The following is a 16,538-nucleotide window of genomic DNA, read 5'->3' on the forward strand; positions in this document are numbered from 1 at the left end:
ACTACTGTACTTGTTAGTTTTCCATGAAGGCCTGTTAGGCAGATCTACTGCCAAAATGACCAAAAACATTAGTTAAAATTGGTGTAAAAAACAGAAAAACAGCCATTGAACACTCTTGAATCTTGAAACCAAGTGCAACTTTAACTTGTAGATCTAGTTCAGGTACAGGATAGAAGTTTGGTAATTTAAAAGTTAATTTTGTCAAAAACTACATTCAAAGTTTTTTTGTTTTTTTTCGACAGCTCTTCTTGTAACTTTAAACTGTATGCTGTTTTTACTGGGACCCATTTTGGTTCCTGGTACCACAATGTTTTAATCCAGGATGATGAAGGTTTTACTTAAAAAACAACAACAGGAAACCGTCCGTTGTGCAGCAACAGTCCCGCATGTGTAGACTCAAAGGACAAACCACTAGACTGTCTACGTTATAATTGTTGACACTAATGCTATTCTTAAAATTAATATGCATGAAACAATTTCTTAATTGGTTATTTATTGCTCATTTGTTTGCTACAAAGTATTGTGATACAAAACTTAAAGATATGACAGTTAAAGAGAATTTGAAGTATTAAGTTACTTTTGTATGTGTCAGGTGAGCGACCCTGGTTCTGCTTGCTTAATATTTCTTTTACAGTGAAAGAATACTGTAAAATACAATCATTTTGCTTCCAGAAATCCCATTAGATTTGCTGAATTATCAGATAGTTTTCCCAATAGGGGGAACAACCTGACTGGGATCAATTCTTTATCATTACTGAGTAACAAGTGATCATTCTCTAACACAAGTTAACATGATGTCTGGGGGGAGTTTGAGACAGGCTTGAGACAGTCTCGATTATCCCATGTAGTAACCAGACCAAAAACTTTTCTGGCTTCTAGAAATGAAATTATATTCTTTGTATAGGAGCATGTTGCTTACTGGCTTTGAAATTGTTTATTTATATTATGCAATAATATTATATGGTGATAAAAGCAATAGACTCAAAGTGACATATTAGATCTTTAAAGGGGGTCAAATAGTTAAGGGGAAAGTTGGCTTAGTGGTTTAAGGTAGTTGACTTCAAACCACTTGCACCTAAAAGCTGTGGGTTTGAATTTGCCAGAGAGTTTGGATTCTTTCATGTGAGGAAGCTATTCAGCTAGCTTAAGAGACACCAGTGGTTCTACGAAGGTGCAAGTTTTCACCTGAAATATTGCATCCACCAGTAAAGCTAGAAAGTCGTCATATGACCTTTACTTTTGAACAATGTTTAAACCCTACCAAAATAAAAAAAAAATAGATCTTCAGTTTTAATACAAGAACAAAATTTTATAACAAATACCATTTTATTTAAATGTAAGGATTCAATGATTTTATGATTATAAGATATTTATGAATTATGCTGTTTCAGGATGTCAGAATTGACCAAAAGAAATGGTGAATTGTCCATACTAAATATAAACCTTCTGTTATTATGTGACTGATTGAATTTTTTTACCCTAATTATTATAAAAATGATTGATAAACTGCTGATTATTTTTGACCATTTGTCTTTTTTGAGTTTTCATAATATTTGCAAGCTGTAAATATCAGTAAACTAGGTGGCATGCCAGTATGTAAATTTTAGAAACAATTTCCTCGCTGATCTCTATGAACTCCTATGAAATTGTCATGGAAAGCGTTATAAAAGTTATTGCATGTATTAAATAGCTTAAGCAATTGATGTTAAGGATGGGAACATGCAGTCATCTTTAAAATCGATATATCTTACTGAAAAAAACAACAACAAAAAAAACATCTTATGAATGAGTTGTGTGCTGAACATGACGTCATAATCTGCTGTTATGAATGAAATTGTAAATTCTTACATGACTCAAAAGAAAAAAAATATCAGTTTTTTCAAATTTCTTTTTGTGCTATTATATTATGTTATAATGAATGCAAGAAAAAAAGTCAAACACTTGCTGACAACACATGACTGCATGGAAGTACTGGCTAGCCGGGGTCTTTACTACTGGCAAAGGTTTATCACTTTAAGTTCCAGCTCGGGGTTTAACTATCTACTGTCATACATACAACCAGTCCTCTTAAAACATATTCTTCAATTAAATACCAGTCTAGTGTGCTTATATACTGCGCTAACCACAGACTTGGGCTTGGCTCTGTACTGGTAGCAAAAGTTAATTTAATCGTTGACTTAGATAGTCTTAAATAAGCCCCCCTCTATATATCCTGTGTATTACAAGGACAGTATTATATCAATTAGGAAGTAGAGAAAATTTATGTTTTGGAATAGTTTATTTTTTGCATATTAAGCGACTAATTATTAAAGGATATGATATATTAAGTATTTGCTATATAGGAAATTAATTAAGATATGGGAAAAACAGGCAGGTGTTTGCAAAATATTCTACAAGTTATGTCCGTGTTATTGCCGTAAATTTCCTTCAAGGAAGTTCTGACAAAACTACTGGATTTTATACAGTTAAATAATTCTCAGCTATAATTTCTGGTATTTAGGTAGATGAGATTATAAATGAGCCACGTCACGAGAAAACCAACATAAAGCGTTTGCGACCAGCATGGATCCAGACCAGCCTGCGCATCCGCGCAGTCTGAGCAGGATCCATGCTGTTCGCTGTGAGTTTCTTCACTTGTAATAGAGTTGGTAAGCGAACAGCATGGATCCTGATCAGACTGCGCGGATGCGTAGACTGGTCTGGATCCATGCTGGTCGCAAAGGCTTTATGTTGGTTTTGTCGTGACGTGGCTCAAATGTTTTAATGCAAGGCCACTTACGGAGTCAGACTAATATAACTCTGTTTATGAGACTCGAGACTGACAAAACAGTGGAATGTTGGGGCATCCTATGGACATATTTCTAGTTTTTAAGCTGTATTTTTACATTATGTTAAATATCATTGGTGATTTAATTTGATGCAGTGCTTGATTTTTTATTGAATTTCAGCCAATGTTGCATACATTGAAATAAACAATGATTCCTGTAGCTACTGATTCATTTAATGAAATATTTCTTTTAGAACAGAAGCCATATATTAAACATAGCACAGAGAAAATTAATGAAGTATTTGAGAGATGTTATTTTTATTGACATGCAATCATAACTGCCTTGTTTTTGTGTTTATTCTGACCAAACATAGAACTCTATACAGCACTGAGCATGTTACATCGATTATAAACACAGTGTGATGTAGTTAATGCCATTATTATACCATCATTATACAATGCTAATAGTTGATTAATATAATAATTGATTTATACTTCATTATACAGGGAGGAAATAGTAAATATAATCATTGATTAACTGAGTCAGTGTGTTTGAGGTCACCTAGACTAGAAATGGCGCTTATGTGAGGTCATGTCAAGCTTGGTCGGGATATGAACCTGTCTGTGTATGGAAAGAGTTATGTACCTTTAATTTATAAATTAAGTCATCAGCATGACACTACTTGAGTAAATTATCAGTTTTTAAGTACTCCTTCTTTTGTACAAATTGTTCAAGTCCTTGAAGTAACTAGTTCGAGTCCTTGAATTAACAAGTCCTCTGATTAACAAGTTGTTCAAGTCCTTGAATTAACAAGTCCTCTGATTAACAAGTTGTTCAAGTCCTTGAATTAACAAGTCCTCAGATTAACAAGTTGTTCAAGTCCTTGAATTAACAAGTCCTCAGATTAACAAGTTAAGTTAAGTTTTTAAGTACTCCTTTCATGTACAAATTGTTCAAGTCCTTGAAGTAACTAGTTGGAGTAATTGAATTAACAAGTTGTTCAAGTCCTTGAATTAACAAGTCCTCAGATTAACAAGTTGTTCAAGTCCTTGAATTAACAAATTGTCCAAGTCCTTGAAGTAACAAGTTCAAGTAATTGAATTAACATTGTCAAGTTGTTCAATTCCTCAAATTAACAAGTTGTTCAATTGCAAGTCCTTGAATTAACAAGTTCAAGTCCTTGAATTAGAAAATTGTTCAAGTCCTTGAATTAACAAATCAACAAATTAACAAGTTGTTCAAGTCCTTGAAATAACAAGTTCTAGTCCTCAAGTTAACATGTTCAAGTCATTAAGTTAACAAGCTCAAGTTCTTAACTATAAGTTTACCATTCATTTACAAAAAATGTACACTTTTCCCTATGAAAAATGTTTTGGAAAGTTTAAAGTACATGTATAATTATATTGTGTATTTACAATGTAATAAAAGATATTTTGAAAACAATTTTGGCTGTTAAATGTTATAGATCAGACAGGACTCTAGAGACTGTTACACAATACAGAAGTATTGATGACCATGTTATGTTATATTATTTGTTGGCTATGTACAGGGAATTGTCTCAGTTATGTCTTACTTTATATAGATGACTGGGAATCATTCAGGTTTATAGACATTTATACACTTGTCCAATCAAGTTAGTTTCCTCTAGATATCATATCTTCTCTGTAATAGAGTTGTTCTGAGCGTATAAAATGATTTCTTATATTGCTTTAAAGAAGTTGACTGACTAAATGGAAGGGCCATAAAAATGTAGAAAACCAATCTCAACCTTCCGTAATAAATGGGACCGGACAAAATGATGTCATTTACGGAAATGCCATTACACATAATGAAAGACATTTTTCATGAGTTCCAGATCACCAACTCTTAACCAATAAAAGCTGGGCAACAGAAAAACTGTTTCCTTTTTTTTTCTCAGTTTCTTTGATATTTTTTTCATGATTGTAGTTTGCTTTTGAAGTTGTTTTTTTTTCTCCCTAGACATGTAATAGCTGACTATTGGACTATGTATTGAGGCAGATGTACATATAGTATTTGTTGAATAGGCTTCAATATTTGTTTGCAGATAAGATTGCTTATAGTTTATTGGTAAATTCTCATGACAGGAAATCGGCTCAATTTCGAGTAGATATTTTTTATAATTGGAGGGAATTAAGTATTTTTTCAGTGTAAGTAGTTTACTTCATGTTTTCTTTTCTTTTTTTCTGATAAAACCCCCGGTGTTAGGTTTTACATTATATTATAAAGAAGATAAATATCGTGTGTGAACAAGGAAGTTAAAATCAGTAATTTTTAGATTTGATCTTTTTTTAGTTTTGTAAATCATAGTAAAGGCTAAATTATTAGTAAGTTGCAAACAGGGGAAGTAGTAATGTTTTAATTTTTACAATGTTATCGATTGATCAGATCAGTGATTGATTGGAATTGGCTCTAGTAACAGGTATACATAAAATTCTGTATTAACTATATTATTGACAATCAATTTATTTGGCTGGCTTAAGTTACAAAAAATAATGTTTGAACATGTTAGATACAAAAATATATTTAAGCAAATTGATTAAGAAAAAATTTCTAATGGAAGTTAAAAATGTATATTATTCAGTCTCTGAATATTCTAATTACCTCCCTTTATTTATGTCAGAATAGAAAGGTATTTCAAGAGAGACATGTGATTTCACTTGAGTTTTAGAAGTTAAAACTTTTTTTTGAATGAATTTAACAGAATCTATCCCAGAAAAGCATTGCTAGAAAAGAAAATGAGAGTGAGATTCTGAAAAACTTATGCAAGAAAATTCTTTATAAAGGGAAGTAATTCAGTAAAATAGCATGCTCTTGGAAGTTGAGGAAAATATCTCATTTTTGTCAAATTTAAAACAATATCATAGCCTAAGATGTTGAATTAAGAGATGATTTCAGCTTATTTTAGACAGATAATAAATGCTAGATTATAATTAGCATTGTAAACAATAAAAATAAAGAAATATGGTTTAACATTTTATTTATATTGCTGTTAATTTTCTTTACTTCATAAAGAAAATGATTTACACAGTCCTGTAATGGTATATTTCCTAGACATACAGTATTATAATGATAATGGTTTAAAGCAACTGTTAATTCTGTCTGGAAAAATATCCTTCATTGATTGATGTGTAATACATAGAGAAACAAACTTGTTTTGTATTTTTTCTTGTTTTAAGGCTATATTTACAAATAAATACCTTGAGAATATCTTTGCTGCGCAATCACATTAAAACTTTGTTTAAACTGTTTTCTGCTAGTTTATGTTACATACTTATCCTGCTTTAAAGTTTGAAAATAATTATAATTGTTTATTTTAGAGGGGTTTGTATGAATAAGGGGTGCAACAATATGTATGTATGTAGTCTTTGTTTACTAGAGTTCGTGGCACATTAAGGCTCTTTTACTGAGAAGTATGGACCCCAGACATGTCACCAGTCATGCCATTCAAGGGTTAATTTTGAAGCACAAAGTGGTTTTTATTTACCTTCATGCAAGTTCCCAAAGCCATTAGCCAAAGATATTAATTTTGAGCCGAAAATAGGTCACTGTACAGAAGTCGAAAGAACCAAAATGTACAGTAACCTGAATCTTGTGCGCCCAAGTACCCTTTTTCGTTGCCTCTTTGTACTTTGTAGGACCACTGCCCTTTGCTTCAGTCAGGACATCTGCATCTGGTCTGCAGGTACAAGTTCTGGTCTCTATTTATTTTTCATCATGTGAAGCTCTTCAAGTCTTCTGCTGATGCTTTGTCTTTGTCAAATATTAGAAAATTAAAAACAGTTTCTGCATTTATAAGGTTGCAGTGCTTGAAATAGTTGAAGACTACGTGACTGAATGTATTGATGAAATATTAAAGAAAATACCAGGTACAAAGGTTCTGTAACCAGGTTGTCACCGAATTTCAGTACACTGGAATAATACTGGTGTACTGTGTTGTAACTGTTAAAAACTTAAAATACAAGAATGAAAACATCTTACAGTACAGGATCTAGACAACCTGTAAGCTGATGCTTGTTGCATGCCGGCTGTATTATAATTGTGAAAGGGACTCCACTGAGGTTTTTTAGACATGACAGGACGGGAAATATTTTTTTGAGATTATTACTCCATTTGATGTGGATCTATACTAATTACTTATGTGATCATTTGCTCGCTCCGTTTTTCCAGAATAATTATTATAATAGTTAAAACGCTTTTCACTCAAATTGGACTGAGAATAGCACAAACATATGATTTTCAATGTATTTCTTGTGTATTTCCTAGTTATATTTTATATTTATATTTCTGTTTAAAGTGCTCATGTTTATCGATGTGAAAATTAAAATGTTATGTTGTAGGCCTATAAACCTCAGTGGAGTTCCTTTAACATAAGTCATCACTTTAACAGGCGGGGCATAAAAAGTTATGATTTATATAACTAGGTAATGAGATCAATTCTGTAAACTGTGCATGAATCACAATGTTATTATCTGATATTAATTATTATTATATTTTTACGCCTCCATATTATTATATAGTTGAGAGTATAATTTTATTGTCTTTTTCATGGACTGTTTGACCATGCATTAAATGACCATTGATTGTTACTATATAATGGTCAACATTTTTATTGAATATTTAATACCTGTTTCGTGGTGGCAAGGGTAAACAAACTTAAACACACACACTCACAAGACATACTTCTAGACAAGAACTTTATTTTTACATATTGAATAATGACTTTCACATCTGTCAATTCACAAGGTACAAATATGTCACATTGAACTACCTTTGATGTCCACTCTGTTTAATGGAGACAAAAAAGTTATGTACGTTTTATTTGTCATGTTAGAATTTCCTGTTTATTTTACAGGCAGAAATATGATCTCCCCTCTTAATGTATTAGTGGCAGCATTAATGGCAAGTAAACATACTAGCTGATCATTTTTTGCTGTGACATTAAAAACACCCATTTATGTTACCATAGCAACGGAGAAAACATTCACTTAAATCCCATCAATAAAGCCATCAGTTGACTGTCATTTTGGAATGTTAAATAACTGAGAGCTATCTGTTTATGTAAGGATATAATTTCATATTGATTGATGGGGCATGATTATCATATCCTAGCTTGTCAGACTGCTGCTGCCACGTTATTACCCTCCAGAAAACAATGAACTTGTCCAATTTCCAGTATTTGGAACAGTCCAATATGGATTTATGGGGATATTAGGATAAAAATAGTCGGTCATATAGTCTGTGATGAGCACTGAGCCACACTTTGGATGCGTTTCAACGTACTTAAGTTATAGTAACTCGAGTTTGAATGTAACTTTTTGCATAAGCAGAACTTAGGTATTTATTTGCGTTTCACTCAACTTTCTTAGTTACGCATTTCATATGTTTGTTTGATTGGGTTTTACGTCACACCGACACAGTATAGGTCATATGGCGACGTTCCAGCTTTACTGGTGGAGGAAGACCTCAGGTGCCCTAATCTGTGCATTAATTCACGGGCACCTGAGTAGAACCACCGACGTTCCGTAAGCCAGCTGGATAGCTTCCTCACATGAAATAATCCAAAGTCCCTGCCAGGATTCGAACCCACAGCGGTCAGGGGTTGCGTATGTCAAAAGTAAAGTTACCCTCACTTATTGCTGGCGTAAATTGCACGTTCTGTTAGTGAAACAGTAATTTTACATGTTGCGTAAGTCCAAATTTACGTAAAAAGATATGCTAAACTTAAGGAATATAAGTGAAACGTTCGGCTGGGTCTGTTCTTGGGTGGTATAAAGACTGGTCACTTTTGGTTCCAGCAGAGTAAGAGTTGGTAATGAACTATTTTTGAATACTTTATTGTTACTCAAATATTGTATATAAGGAAGTAATTTACCATGATATTGTTACATAAATTGTTCCATTTCCCTGATGTTATGTATGGTAATAAGTATTTGATAGGTTTAGATTGAGATTGATATAATGTATGGAAGAAGTTATAAATTTCCTCATAGATCTAGATAGAAATACAAATGACAAGTGTATTAGAATGGAATATAATTATGGTATGTCATGGAAAGTTAAAGAAAACTCTCTGCACACTTCTTTAAATTTTCATTCTTTGTGAATTAATGTGAAAAATGCAATACTCCCTGAAACTACTTTAATTGTGTTTAAAACTTGATTAAATGCAAGTTGTATTTATGATAAGAAGTGAAAGTAAACATTTCTTTGCCTCAATAGTAAATGAAATTTTCATATTTACTATTAAAACTATGCTATGAGAACTGGCTTCTCTGGGCTGGATATTTAGCATAATTGATTGATGTGTCTTTTTCAAATTTTAAAAATTATAGGCTCTAGTCATAATGTAGCCATTTTAAATTTGAAAACAATATTCTGAAGAGAATTTTTGCCAAATATTTTCTGGCATGCAATTTCTTTTTGTCTCCCAAAAAACAAGATGTATATCTTATTTAATACAGTATTAATTGTTGCCAGACAGCCATTGACCAAATATTGCACATAAGAAGAAAAATGGCATGAAACTTATCCAAAATTTGATGTAAATTTTTCTCATTACCTATGTTGCCAAAATGAAAACATAAAAAATGTCTGCTACAGAATCTGCAATTTAATAAATATTTAGACAAATAAATGTTTTGAACCATTAACATTGAAATAGAGCATGGTTTGACATGTTGGCCTTACTCTTTACTTGTGACAAAGGGTTATTGAGTTGCGGCATGGCTGAGTTGTTAACGCGTCAGACTCATAATCTTAGGATTGCTGACTCTATGTGTTCAAACCTCGCAATGGAGTCATTAGCCGTTGTTTCTATGAGCAAGAAACTTTACACTCATTGCTTATAGTACTAGTTGGTTCCAGGAACAGATTTGAGAGTGTTTCAATAAGCTTATAGCTTTTAGCACAATTTAATTGAAATAAATTGGTAAAAACTAAAGGCTTATCATGTTTGGTTTCAGCTGGTGGAGGGATTTAATAATACAAACCCTGGTGCTGTAACTTTAAATTAATGCTTTCATGTTTAATTTATTTTCTGTCCAGCTTTTTTGTGCTCAAAATATAAAAAGTGAGCTACCATTTACTGCATAGGGCCTGACCAGATTTCCTGGATGTGGCAAAATCGGGATCAAGCAGGTAAAAGAATAATGGCAAAAAGAAAAAATCTAGATTTGCAATCAATTACATGAAAATCTATATGGTTTGTCCATATATATCAAGGGTCTACTGCAAAACTGCAATAACTTAGAGAAGGACTTACAACAGTTTTTGCGGTCAACCTTCCATATATCAATCTTTGAACAAGTGTGACACCATGTGATAAAAATGTTGGTCAGCTCAGTAATTGACCACTATGATACCTAATGTACAATTTTTTCTGTGATTTTCCTTGAAACACAGGATTATTTAAAGCCATGTGTTTCCTAGGGAGAAAAACCTCTTTCTTACCCTGTGATTGACATTTATGGATTTTGTGTAGAAGTAATGTTGTTTCTTTAATAAAATAAGAGGGGATATATGGTGTCTACTGTTCCGTGCTATGCTTGTAGATGGCTTTTTTGTTTATGGCGATACAGGCATAATAAGGAGAGCGGTGCTGGTGGGGGGGGGTCGTACATTATACACGTTTGGGAAGATAGACTGAAATATAAAATGTTTTAATATTGTTTCAGTATTTTCTGAAGATTTCTTTTTCTTTTTGGACAGAATATGTTAAAAAAAACTCTGATATGTTTTGACTGTGATGGAAGTTGACTAATTTTAATCTTTTATTATTTTGTGTGTTGTGTTTGCAAGTTTTATTTCAAGATCTCTTGAGGAATCTGTACAAGACTTTTGTCTGATTCAGTTTAATGAGACCCATTGAATTTCCTTGCAAGTTTTGATATGAGCTTATTCTGTCTATTTCTAGAAAATGCAACTTGTTGGTGTTCTTGTTGTAAGCTCTTTGTGCTTGGCAAGTGAGTTAAAGCCGAATTAATTTAGATTTATATCTCCTTATATACTAAATAGGAAAATAAATTTGAATTTATAAAATCTTCTTGTGAGAAACGACAAGATCTTAAGCCTGAATCATATGGTAATTTTGTAACATAATTTTTCCAAATTGGCCTCTGCAAAGCATAAAATACATGGACATGGGTTTCAAAAATTGCCCTGCTCTTTAGAACTTTTCTCCATTTCATCAGGTGAGCGATATAGATTCATTTGGAGTTCTTGGTTTGTTTGGGGGTTTTCTTTAATCTTTTTTTTTTCAACAATACAATTAAGGTGCAGCAACTTTGGATTAATTTCTTCTGGTTTTTGTTTAAACATTGTTATGATTTTCTTGCTGCAGCAATTGTGTACAAAGTTTCATTTCTCGAAAACTTGTCCATAATTTTGTCAAGTATCTATTTTCATTAATCACTTATGATTGAATTCTCGCAACAATTGAGCTGTGGTAATTATATTCTAGATGGATTATTGATGACCGTTGATTTGATTTTCGGGATTAATTTAAGAGAGAGAATAAATTTAATTGAAGTGTTTGCAATAGATTTTCTCGGCAGGTCTTTTTTTTCCATTGATTTTAGTATTTTAAAGAATGGAAAGAAGGAACGGGATTTAGTGAGAATTTTATTCATGAAAACTAATTGTTGATGTTTTTTCTGTGTTAGGGTAAGTGTCGTATTGTGAATATATACTTTATTTATGAAAAGGGAGGTAATTTTTTATTTATATAGATTTGGGAATTGTGTTTAATTGAAGAGTATAAGTGTGACAAGTTTAGTATTTGTGGACTTTATTTTTATTAGTAAACCTCAGGTAAACAATGATGTCTTGTGAACAATGCAGACTTTATTTTTATTAGTAAACCTCAGGTAAACAATGATGCCTTGTGCCAAACATTTATTTCTCAAAGGAGTTCTGTGATCATCTGACTAATTTTAACAGAATTATGGCCCATTATGTATTTTTATTTAGAAATGTAATATTTGCAGAAAACCATTTTTGTGCCCTTTGTGGCTCAGGGGTTGCCTTTAATGAATGAGGCATTCATCCCTCGTGATTATAGTAAGAGGCGACTTAAATGGGTTCAAATAACTGGAGTCTATGCATCTCTTAGCTCCAGCAGGTCACAGAGGTGGTTTTGATCTCTGGTGTTGCTTTGATATTTATGACACCCGAGGTTAGCCAAAATCATCTTTCCTGTTTCGGTGCTTCATGACCTAAATTGTGTTGGTGCGCCATAAAACCAAACAAATAGAAAAAAAAAAACGTTTAATTAATTGAAGTCCAAGTGAGATCTTTTTTTTTTTTTTTTTTCAAAATTAATTAACAATATTTTATATGGTATCTCTCTAGTATAATAATTCTTTTATATTTTGTATTTATTGGTGTGATGTGATATCAAGTAGGTTTCTCTAACAATTTGTCTCTATATATTGACAACTTTCAGGGATATATTTTCCCATTTAGTATATTATCAATTACATTAGAGCTGTAGTTAAGTTTGATATCCAATTTATTATTGTATTAGAAATATACAACATGGTCGATTGTGGATGTTTCTTTCATACAGCCTCACAGGATATTCCCTATGACATGTTGTACATTGTGAAAAGATGTCATAATTTTGGCTATCATTTGGTCATAATATAAATACATGAAATATGCATATAACATGTTATATTGAAATAGCATCCACAGTTAGAATATATAAAATCTATATGAAATTCAATGAAATTGATAGGTTGCCAAAATTGAGGAAAATTAAATTGATTGAATATGGTAATGGAGAGGCTGTACTGGTTTTTAGTCATTTTAACTCTGATTTGGTACAAATTTAAAGTGAATTGGTCTAGTAATGCAAGGTCTGTAATACAGTATATAATTATGTTGATAGTATTTTAAGTGTCAGGCATAACAAACAAACGAGGAAAGAATTATATATGGAGGCTGCTGGCAAGTGTTAGATACATGATACAATATTACATATACTTATACTGTATTTATATAGCAAATAATAAGAATAAAGTTTAGTGCAAGCCAAATCCTAAACACACGTTTTTTTAAAAAAAAATAAAAAATAATATTTTAAAAATTCTTTAAAAATGATATAAAAAATAACCAAATTTTTTGTGTGTGTATTTTCAGGCTTTACTACAAGCGCACGATGTTGTGGCCCATGAAGTGTACAGTGACGAGGCTGTGAGAGTCACGCCCACAGCTCCAGTCTCTCCGTTCCTTAATGGTAACGTTGAGCCGGACTCACCAGAAACGTCGGAAATGGAGAATGTCACTAGAGTTCGACTAGTGCAGTTCCAGAAAAATTCTGATGAGCCAATGGTTTGTTCTAAATATGTTCAGTTTTATTATGTTCATTATTTAAGGAGAAAAATTATTCATATATACACTGTAACCTCATTATAACGATCATGTTTATATACAAGGTCTCAAAACGGCATAATAATGAGGTTCTTATATATCATGCTCATGGCGAAATTACCACATTACCCCATCCACCCTTAATGTACTATCCTAACAGGTGACTTAGATTTTATTTCCTCAGATTCAACACCAATTTTGGTCATCATCATCAGTCTAAAAAGAACTAGTAATAATTGTTCATAATATCATAGTCTCTATATATTGATAAATTCTCTGTCAACATGAAGGTTGAACAAGCGGAAATATTCTAGTGTATGTTAAAGATAACTTTGGTATCAAATCATCATGTCAGGAGTTACTCCTTGTAGCTGATGGGTTGAGGCATAGAATTGCAGCCACCATTTATTCCTTCATGACCGTAAGAGGCGACAAAATGGGTTCAAATTTTATGCATCTCTTAGCTCCTGCAGATGAGGTGGTAACTGATTCTCAAAGTTAGTAACACCCAAAGTTAGCCAAAATCATCTTTTCTGTTTTGGCACCATATGACCTAAATTGTGTTGGTGTGCCGTAAAACCGAACAAACAGACATCATCTTAGGAGAGTTACATGCTTGTTTAATGTATAATTATATAAAAACACTTTGACAAACTGTTGCTTAATGATAAATTGCCTTAAATTATCCCATTAATTCAGCATGTTTAATGAATTCATTATAAAAAGATATTTAAATTTATACCCTGCAGTAGGCAATTATGCAGATGTTGTGCCTAGAAATGATATTAAAATATGAATTTACTTGGAAACATGTTTTGATAATTTGACAAAACTCTGAAACTTAAGACAGTTCTGATGAATTTGTAATTTTATTACCCTCGTACAGATCTGCAGAAAACTGCATAAATTTAGTTGTAGACATAGTTAGGAACATGGTATTTTGATTGTTTGGAGTTAAAATAAAAGAATTTAGAGAAAAGGTCAAGGTCAAATGAAGTCCTACTTCTTATAACATAGATGCATGTATCTTGTTATCTTGGCTGTAATATTATACAAATTGAAGTTTCAAATTATACTGTCATTATAATCTAAATTGATTCTGTCTATTTAGACATTTCAAATGTTTTAAGTTTTTTCTTTGACATCAATGAATTTTTAGATTGTGATAGCTACTAATTGTAGCAAATTCAAAAATAATTTTCATTCATGAACAATGAAAATATATATAGGACATGGGCAAATCCAGGAAAAAATCTTTTCTAAATTTTTCTTGAGTAGAAAGTTCCAAATTAAAATTTTAAATTGTTTACATAAATATAGCACTCCAAGATAATGAATGGTACATTATCAATATGGCAGTTGAAAAATAATTGACAAGTATAGATCATTAAATTGTAACAAATTTTGGGAAAAAAAATATTGAATTGTTGTTGTTATAATGGATATACTATTATATAAGGATATTCAAGTTTTTTCTATAAATATAGAATCTATTTTTGTCGAGTGGTATGAAAATAAATATTAGTAGCCACAAGTGAAATATGATAATTTTCATACCACAAGATGAAAATAAATCCTGTATAAATAGAAAAAACTTGAATTTTCTGTTTATTATATACATTTTTCTCTTTTTTGACATCACAATTTGAAAGACTTTCCCTTAAATTTTGTATATTGGCTGAATTTAGCAGAAAGTAGTCCGGCAAGACACCAGTGAAAATATGGAAAATATGTTTCACTGCAGTGAAAAATAATTTTTTTTACAGTGAAAATACGGAAAATGAAAATACGCATTTTATTTCATCAATATTTCTCAATATATAATAAACTGAGATATTTGGTTGATTTATTTAGGGTATAACATTGAAGATAAATGATGAAGGTCGATGTTTGGTAGCTAGAATAATGCACGGTGGTATGATACATCGTCAAGGTACGTTACACGTCGGTGACGAGATTAGAGAGATCAACGGTAACAGCGTTCTCAATCAAAGTGTCGAAAGTCTCCAAAAAATGTTGGTAAGTATTTCATTAACAAGAGTATGACTGTCTTCAAATAAAAAAAATGATTATATATTTAAGGTGTTTGCCTACTAAGTTGTTTGCAAATTATGGTGTTTGCATATCTATGATTTACCGTAATATGAATTTCTACAAAATTTATCAAATGATTTTAAATTGTTACTCAAAACTGTTAATAATATAAATCTGGATGCTTTTTCATCTCAAAGAATCATTTGAAACGTTTGGTTCTTTTCATAACTGAACAAACTAAGTTTTGGAGCATATAATGGACAAGTCCGACTTCCTGTCTGTTTCATGGTTTGCTCTAGAAATAGATGACAAATTTTTAAAGGTTTTGTACATTTGTGTTAAAATTAAATCAAATCAAGACCATTATCAGCTTAAGCTTCAGATAACTTATTATTGGCAGAGTTATTGCCCCTGTTCAGTTTTTAATATACCTAAAATAGTTAACAGACGAAAACACCAAAATAAATGACTGATAATGTTAAAAATATTAGTCATTGATTGAACATTAAAAAATACTGTTTGGCAACAATTAAATAATTTTAACAGAGTTATTTCCCCTACACATATTAGTTTTTTGAGCATAAATAAAAATTCTGAAGTTTTCAAATGAAATCTCCTAAAAAAGTGACAGGTTAAAACATTTTGAAATTTTATTATAAAAAAAATTGCCTTCTCCTTTGTAAAACTCTTAACAGTCTGATTCAGGAATTTCTTCATGTCGAAGAAAAACCAGTCTAATGCAAATAATTTGAATGAAATCATTAAAGCTATTTCATCTTAAACTTTTTTTGCAGTCAGCCAGGTTTTTTTGGAATTGGTTCATCTGCATAATGGACCGAAAGGATAAAATTTTATGAGTCATTCCTATGCAAATCTAAATTAATAAGTAGATATACAGTAGAAATTTGTCTCTGAAGTATTCAAATATTACCTTATATTGCATGCCAGACTGTGTTTAAATTTGATCGGAATGAAGGCTCTGTGTGGAATAATAACATAGAACCATTCCATGTGTGTGATCTAAATAGACATCCACATAACAATCATTTGGGTATAATAAAATAAACATATATTTTATGGTATGTTTTCCTGAACACATGCAATCTTTACTTACTTTTTTTCTGCTTTTGAATGTGGTTTTATTATGAGAAAGTCTTGAGAAAAAGCAATTTATCACAATATCAATGATCGAAAATTCCACAGGTCTGCTTGTATTTTCTTGAAAAATCAACAGTCGGACAAGTAGTATGAAGGTAGTCTGTTGGTCCTAAAAGTCGAGTGGAGTATTTGACAGAGTAGAACACTGCTGGAATGAACATTATTTAATACTTACATGAGTTATGA

General features: G+C 31.5%; 1 protein-coding gene across 1 annotated transcript in view; it reads left to right on the forward strand.

The window, feature by feature from the left end:
• LOC132737251 (peripheral plasma membrane protein CASK-like) overlaps positions 1-16,538 on the forward strand; it is a gene marked incomplete at its 5' end in the record, with an annotated part of 47,738 nt that overhangs the window by 9,222 nt on the left and 21,978 nt on the right. Inside the window, 2 exons of the mRNA XM_060724507.1 lie at positions 12,930-13,121; positions 15,015-15,179. Coding sequence (XP_060580490.1) covers positions 12,930-13,121; positions 15,015-15,179 — 357 coding nt within the window. The remainder of the gene's footprint in view (positions 1-12,929; positions 13,122-15,014; positions 15,180-16,538) is intronic.

Source organism: Ruditapes philippinarum, unplaced genomic scaffold, assembly GCF_026571515.1.
Source record: "Ruditapes philippinarum isolate M1 unplaced genomic scaffold, ASM2657151v2 ctg2072_1_1_1_1, whole genome shotgun sequence".
Classification (NCBI taxonomy): Eukaryota; Metazoa; Mollusca; class Bivalvia; order Venerida; family Veneridae; genus Ruditapes; species Ruditapes philippinarum.